The sequence below is a fragment of the Salvia hispanica genome, unplaced genomic scaffold (assembly GCF_023119035.1).
Source record: "Salvia hispanica cultivar TCC Black 2014 unplaced genomic scaffold, UniMelb_Shisp_WGS_1.0 HiC_scaffold_111, whole genome shotgun sequence".
Lineage (NCBI taxonomy): Eukaryota > Viridiplantae > Streptophyta > Magnoliopsida > Lamiales > Lamiaceae > Salvia > Salvia hispanica.
In genome coordinates, this window is record NW_025951372.1 from 1 (window position 1) to 8000 (window position 8000).

At 37.7% G+C, this 8000-nt stretch overlaps 1 protein-coding gene and 1 non-coding gene across 23 annotated transcripts; both read left to right on the plus strand.

Moving 5' to 3' along the window:
* Positions 1-8: 8 nt before the first annotated feature.
* Positions 9-7019, plus strand: LOC125197943 (putative methyltransferase C9orf114). Of its 22 annotated transcripts, none has more exons than XR_007172315.1 (8): positions 9-176; positions 479-529; positions 615-681; positions 881-1287; positions 2196-2259; positions 2578-2646; positions 2785-2898; positions 3249-3401. XR_007172315.1 is itself a non-coding variant. In XM_048096439.1 (7 exons), the coding sequence occupies exons 3-7, from the start codon at positions 2875-2877 to the stop codon at positions 6747-6749; spliced, it is 318 nt and encodes a 105-aa protein (XP_047952396.1). In that variant the 5' UTR covers positions 2080-2259; positions 2578-2646; positions 2785-2874; the 3' UTR covers positions 6750-7019. The 22 variants fall into 22 exon arrangements, 1 of the variants encoding a protein (XP_047952396.1); XR_007172317.1 differs by having other exon boundaries at positions 479-525; XR_007172301.1 differs by adding an exon at positions 1482-1560 and having other exon boundaries at positions 9-171; positions 479-681.
* LOC125197945 lies at positions 1260-1323 on the plus strand. The gene has a single exon (XR_007172321.1). It is a non-coding gene; the product is annotated as a small nucleolar RNA snoR101 (small nucleolar RNA).
* Positions 7020-8000: the final 981 nt, after the last annotated feature.

Sequence of the window (8000 nt, forward strand, 5' to 3'; positions counted from 1 at the left end):
GGCTGTCCCGAATCTAACGATAACCGTTCAGAAAAGAAGAGAAAAAACGTACACAAAGTTGAACAACACCAAAACGACGACGTGCCGTCCACCGGTGGAATACCCACCGTCACCATTGATCTTCCCGGCTCCATACTCAATAATACCCAGTCACTCGAACTCGCCACTCGTGTGATGTTCTCTTCTTCCTTTAACTGCTTTAGTCCTGTTTAAATCGAACTTCTGTTAATGATTGATTGAGTTTTTTGTTAGACCGTGTTGCTAATGTAGGCGGCGTTGAATTTGAATATCAGATCAATTGATTGAGTTAATGGAAAATTGATCAGTTTTTGTTGATTGTATTCCTCTGTTTTGCACTAAGTTTATCTTGAGGAATTGCTATGGAAGTGGTTCATGATCAATTATAATTAAATGTGAAAATGTGATTTTGTGTTGTGATATCCTCTCTTCTGATTTTCAATTTTTTATTTCCTTACAGTTGGCTGGGCAGGTCGCTCGTGCTGCTGCGATTTTCTGGATTGACGAGTAGGTTTGTACCAGTTAGGGTCACCCTTGCTCAGAAATAGCACCACAGATATTGAAATGTGTGTTCATACTGCGAAAATCGAGTTCAGGTGGTTGTATTCGATAGCAAGAATATGTCGGAGGCTACTTCTAATGAAATAATGGACAATGACTCAGGTGAGAATGAGAGTGGTACCGCTTTCCTTATGAGAATTTTGAGGTATCTCGAAACACCACAGTATATGAGGAAGAGCCTTTTCCCAATGCATAGCAGTTTAAGAGTTGTAGTTAGTATCTGCTAGCAATTAGTATTGTTTTGGGGGAAAAAAGTATAATCTTCTGATGCTCATCTAAACATAATTTTGTGTTTTTACAGGGTTTGTTGCCCCCGCTTGATGCCCCACGTCATCTGCGCAATCACGAATAGGCTTTGTACAGGGAAGGTAGTATTCTAAACCCCTATAAGTTATAGTTTGCACTCTGCTTGCCTGCTACTGTGAATGGAGCCGTTGATGTGGTTTTGCACTGTATTTGGGTAATTTAAATTATATTGAACTATTCTGATAGCTTTTGCTACTCATATTTGATTTGATCTCATTTCGATGGTTCCATAAAGTGGACTTCGTAAATGTCTGTGTATGCAATAAAGATGGCCCTACTACATTTTGATTTCAAGGATCTTGTAGACACTGTAGTAAATCATCTGTCTGTGTACAAATGGTTCACTTGTTTGGCGCAAAGTTTGGGCATATGATGGCTTACACTTGATCTCTGAAATCTCAGGTAAGTTTCATGTTGATATCTTAAATTGCTGATGCCCACTACTTTGCACCTCTCTAATTTGTTTAGGGTTTGGATGCCAATGACTTGATTGTTCCATGGACAATAGAACTTATCATTATTGAAATGTTTACATATAGGTGAATAGATTTGGATGTGTTGATTTGAATTTCACGAACCTATTTTTTAACCTTTAGGAATTTCTGCCATTCTTTTTCTTGACATTCAAGTTTAAGTTGTGCATGTGATGGCTTACACTTGGTCACTGAACGTCGGGTAAGATTGTGCCAACAGTCATTTTCTAAAGCCCTTTGACATTTTCCATCTGGATGTATATTTTCATCCTTTAGTTTTCTCCCCATTACCCCTAGGAGTCATTGACAATCTTCTAATAGAATGCTGTAGTCCTTAGCTCACTTGGCAGATCGTTCTCTTTCACTTATCAGTAGCAGTGCATAATATAACAGTTTTATCTCGCCTTGCTATAAATTGGTAGTCTTAGGATCATATCCCTCCATAATTCATCATTGCGTTCTATGAACATCTATTGCATCAATTGCTTGACATGGTGCTTAATATTAAGATTTTATTTGTTATTTTCAGTGCTCATCATTTGGCACAAAATTTCCAAAAGATTTATACTCCCTCTGTCCCATAAAATATAGACATTTGGGATGACACGAGAATTAATGCATAATTGGTGAAGTAAGAGAGAGAGAGATAGAAAGAAAAAGTTATTATAGTATTGTTAGTGGAGAATGAGGTCCACCACTCCACCTTATTAGAGAGAAAGAAGTTACCAAAAATAGAATGTGATATTTTTATGGGACATCCCAAAATGGAAAGTGTCATTTTTATGGGACGGAGGGAGTATCTTTTTACTAGCGAGTGCATTTTTGTCTTTGTTTTAGGCATCGCTCGGGAAAAATTAGATCAAGGTTCTGCGGTACGCTTGTTGATGGGGGTCTCAGCAAGGTATAATTTGTTTGTTGGTAATTGTTTCACCTTTCTTGCAACCCCGGTTCCATCTAATTAATGGTGTATTAGCCACGCTAGTTATTCCTCTAAATTGAAGCCTCTGAATTATACTCCTCATAAGTTTCCTGCAAGGTCTTCGCTCATTTGAAAATTGAATTGTCACAAATTCTACTTATTAAGATGAATATTCCCTGCTGTGAGACGCCATGGAGAAGAATTATGACTAGGTTTTTTACATCAAAAGTAGCTGTTTGCTGTATGATTCGATCCCACATTGATTGCAATTATAACGGCCCTATTCTGCATAATATTAAGGTTGATCAAGTTCTTGAACCTGGAACAAGAGTAACTGTAGAGATGGGAACAAACCATTACCTCGACAAGGTCAGTAAAACCTTTCTAATGAGGAAAAATCATGCAAAATTAATGAGTTCTATAGAGCACAAAAATTTTAGGTCCAAGGAAAATCGTCCCTTCATCATGACCTCGAGATAAAGGCAGTGTTGTCAAAATGTCGCTCAGGTCGCTGGGGTCGAGACCATCACCGCCCCAACATGGGTGGGTTGATCGAGATACATGGTCGCCGCCAGGTCGGCTGGGTCGCCCTAACACATGCAGCGCAGTGAAGCTTTTAAGGTAATCCCTAAATCTATTTTCTGTGGATCTTTTCCTTTTTGATGCTGATTTGTTTTTACTAAAATAAACATAATATAAAAGTAAATCTTACCTAAAAATATGCTATCTGATTTTCTCAAATCTCTCACACGTTTTCTGACTTTCTCCTCTGTTTCTCAATCTCAATTCTCTATATATATGCATACACCACATCAAACTTTTCAAACCCTACTTTCTACACTTTAGAATTCAGCCTCTTCATTCCTAAACAAATAAATTCAAAGATCTTTTGCTGCCACCCTTCATATATTCCTTTGTTTAATCAAGGTATTGTTCTAACTTTCATCTTCTTTTTAACTTTATGTGTGCAGACTGCCAATTTAATTTTAATTTTAATTCTAATTCGGCCTCTACAAATGATTGCAGCTTGTACCACTTTATCTACCTATAGGCTATATGTATTGAAACTCTATGTATTCGGACACTCTATCTTGATAAGGAGATAATGTTAACTTTTTATGTAACTTTATAGATTCATGTATATATTGTATGAATGCATGTAGTGTTGTTAGGGTGGAGTGGCGCACCAGGTCGTTGCGGTGAAAGTTTGGGTCGCGGGTCGATGAGTCGACTGGGTCGAGAGACCCACGATCAAATAAATATATTGATTTAATGTTTATAATATATCAAATAATATAAAGTTATATATCTTCATTCTCTTCATCTTCATCCATAAGAATACGAGCAGACTTGGAGCTTGATGCATGATCTTGTGTATTTGTGTTGCCTCTAGTGTTGTAAGATGACTCCAACGCACTAGAAGTTTTACCAACATCTCTCCATTCGAGTGACTCATTCTGGAAGACAAAATCATCACCCCCCATACTCATCCTCATCCTCCATCCTACCCATTAGCCATTCATTACTATCGTCAATGTCACTTAGAAGTAGATGATCAATGATGTTGTCCTGCATATTGAATCTTCGCTCTTTGTTGTACTCTTCACAAACACTAAGTTATTCAATTGTTCTTGTACCAAACGATTCCTCTTTCTGCTATGAATTCTTAAATGAAAAGGTAAAAATAACATGTATTAGCTTCTCACAAATATAAGCAAAAAATTCAAGTCTTACATGTTAAAAAGTACTTCAATTCCTTTCACAGCCATAGCACTACAAGTTAGGCTCAAGATTCGAATTGCAAAGTTTTGCAAATTTGGTGTCTTAGACTGATAACGTTTCCACCATTCAGCGGAAGAAAACAAGATATATAAATGTTTAGCATATAATTTACGAATCAAATAAATAGTTTAATGAAAAATATGATAATATTTACCGGGTGCTATTTGATTTTTATGTCGAATAGCTAAAGGAGTTCTGAAACAGGGGTCAGCATCCCGATACAAAGTCGTTTCCTTTTTCATGATCTGATCTTGCATACTTATGTCAGGGACCAGTTTTAGAATACACTCGTTCAAGTCTTTGACAACCTTGAACAAGCTAAAATACCTTTCACATCTTTATAAAAGACTAACGGATTCAAGTAATGACCTGCAGCATGCAATGGTTTGTGCAATTGATCATTCCATCTATAGTCAATTACTTCAAATGTTCTCTTAAACTTGTTTTCCGTTCCCGTTGAATGACTTGGAAATGGTCTCTTTACAACGATGCATAGCCTCATAAATATACCCTATCGCGGGCTTGTGCTCATCATCAACCATTCTCAACATATCAATAAGAGGAGAACCCAATTTGAGTGCATAGATAATATGTCTCCGATAAGCATCATTCAACACAGTAGTAGTTGCCTGTTTGCCGGATGCCTCTTTTTACCACTGACTAGTAGTCCATTCATCACTGGTGAACCGCTGGCTATGGATGGACCTCAAGTAATGAAAGAAGTAGCAAATCTAGTGATTCCCGGCCTAAGTAACTCTCTCTTGTTCGTATATCTTCCCATCATGTTCAGCACGCCCATCTTATTGTAAATATAACGAGTCAAAGCTATTGACTTTTTTGTCACACCATTGATAAGTGGTATTTTACCAATATCTTCAAGCGTCAAATCGATGCAATGTGCTGCACCTGTAGACCAAAAGTGAGGGTATCCTTATTTGCAACATCATTTCAGCTTTCTTATAATTGGAGCAATTATCCGTCACAATTTGGATCACATTCTTCTCTCCAACATAATCAAACGCTATTCGAATCTTGAGCCTAACTTTTAGTGCTACTGGTTGCGAGAGGAATCAGAATACTTTTTAACATGTAGGACTTGAAATTTGTGCTTATATTTGTGAGAAGCTATTACATGTTATTTTTACCTTTTCATTTAAGAATTCATAGCAAAAAGAGGAATCGTTTGGCACAAGAACGATTGAATAACTTAGTGTTTGTGAAGTACAACAGAGATCTTGAGCGAAGATTCAACATACAGGACATTATCCTATACTCCTAAGTGACATTGACGATAGTTATGAATGGTTAATGTGTAGGATAGATGAGGAGGATGAGGATCGGGGGGTGATGATTTTGTCTTCCAGAATGAGTTACTCAGGTGGAGAGATGTTGGTAAAGGTTCTGGTTCGTTGGAGCCATCTTACAACACTAGAGGCATCACAAATACACGAGATCATACCTCAAGATCCAAGTCTACTCGTATTCTTGTGGATGGAGAGAATGAAGACATAGACTTGGTTGGGAGCTGAATTATGTGATGAAGGAGAAGATGACTATCATCTGATGATATATAACTTTGTTTTGATATTTTCAGACAATGGTTTCAATTATTTATTTTGTATTATGACTTATGAATTGTTTTGATAATTTTTGTTTTGCACTTTATCTGTATTCATATGAATTACGTCAACATTTGTATTATTTGATATATTATAAACATTAGAGCAATATATTTATTTGATTTAATATTAAAAGGCAAAAAATTTAGCCTAGATTCGTGGGTCTCTCGACCCAGTCGACTCGTCGACCCGCAATGACCCGGTGAGCCCCTCCACCCTAACAACACTGGATGAAGGAATGTATTGGGGATATAAAGTGCGATATGCTCCAAACATTAGTTCTGTGTTCAAGAACTGTCCATACCAGCTTCAGTTTTTTTGTTTCAATCACCTTTTAATTTGTCTCTAGGGTTAACCTCACTGAGTTTACTCTTTAACAGGGAGGATATGATCATAAGATTGGGACCAGTGGTGGATCCAGGATTGATAAACGGAGGGGGCGAAATATATATTAGTAGGTTGGTTTAGAGCGAAAATGACAATTTTTTTTTATTTTCAGGGCGACGTCGGGGCAAACGGAGGGGGCGGGGACTTTATGTCCGGATAAGAAGATAATTAGTCGCATCGGAGGGGGCGACCGCCCCTCCTGCCCCCCCCCCCTAAATCCGCCACTGATTGGGACCTCCGAACATGGGTTAGTTATCAATTGTTCAGAGCTTACTCTACCATCTTTCAAGCACCTCCTGATCGCCTTTGGTGGACTCGCCGGACTGGGAGAGGATGCAGTTTTGAAGGTATTCCATTTGTAAATTTCTTAACTTTCCAGCTCTAGGCTCTGTTTTTACCTTATCCAATCATAATTTAGATAGATTGTAATGGAGCTGTGTGATTTTTAGGGCAAAACTGTGAGTGACATATTTGACATCTATCTGAATACTTGCCCTCATCAAGGAAGCCGAACTATCCGGACAGAGGTGCATATGCTATTCCATTTCTTGTTCCATTTGGCCTCTTGTTTATTATTACCCCTAAAATATGCTCGCCTGAAACCAGGAAGCGAACCTTATATCACTCCAGTATTTTCAAGAGCCAATAAATAGCGTTTCACATAAATATCAACAGCCAAGCTAATAGTTTTAACTTGGCCAAGATTCCAAAATAGTGAGATCCGCAATGCTTCTCCGCCTGCTGCAGATGTGCATGTTATCTCGATCTGGGAGTTGGTCGGATGAACTCATGATTTTCGGTCACGAGATTGTCCCATTTGTTAGGCCTTATCAGTTTTCTACTTGTACTTGGCTGTTGTAGCTGGATTTATTGAGTTTGTTATTGCTTGTAGTGGATTATGATCGAAATATTTGGGGGTAAATTCAATCTATAAAAATTTAAAGATTGTGCCTTTGTTTATAAATTTTAAAATGGCTGTGGTAAATTTGAGTAACAAACAAATTGTAAATCACCGAATTTGAATTTTTAATTAAGCAGTTATTTTCTGATTCAGCATGCTTTAAAACAATTCTTTTATCATACTGTAATTTTTGGTATACCATCCATTCTACCAGCGAGTTTGAAGTCCAACCAGTGCTTACTACTCCCTCCGTCTGTGAATAGGAGTTTCGTTTTTTCATTTTAGTCCGTCTGCGAATAGGAGTCCCGATTCACTTTTACTCCCTCCGTCCCACTCAAGATGACCACATTCTTGAGTGGCAGTGGATTTTAGAAAGTGTTGTTAGGTGAAATAAAGTAAGTAGAGAAAATGTAGTTGAATATTTTAATGAGTGATGAGAGGGGATTATTTCCAAAATTGGAAAGTGGTCATCTTGATTGGGACAAACAAAAAAGGAAAGGTGGCCATCTTGAATGGGATGGAGGGAGTACTATAAATGGTACTATGGTCCCACCTCCACCTAACTCATTCCACTCACATTTCATTTAAAATTAATATATACAAATGAGACTCATATTTCACTAACTTTTTTCTACCCACTTTTTAATATTTCCTAAAACTCGTGCCGCTAATGAATGTGACTCCTAATGGCGGATAGAGGGAGTATTCTCTTCTTCTACAAAAGAGCTTCGCGTGGGTACCTTGAACATCTAAATCGGAGTTCTGTGGTGAAAGTTATGGCCATTTTACGAACATCGTGCAGTGCAGTCAAAAGCTGACAGAAATTTAAGGAAGGAAAGAAAGTGTTGCCAAATCTCTCATGTTAATTGAAGGGCTTGAATTTACCATCTTTCCATTACTTGGAGGATACTTTTTTACCAATTTTAAATCTTTTTCAAGGCTATATATACCTCATAACCTAATTTCTCTGAGCCTCCAATCTCTCCCTCCCTCTATATACTTCTTCCATCGCATAATCCACATATTATTCTTCC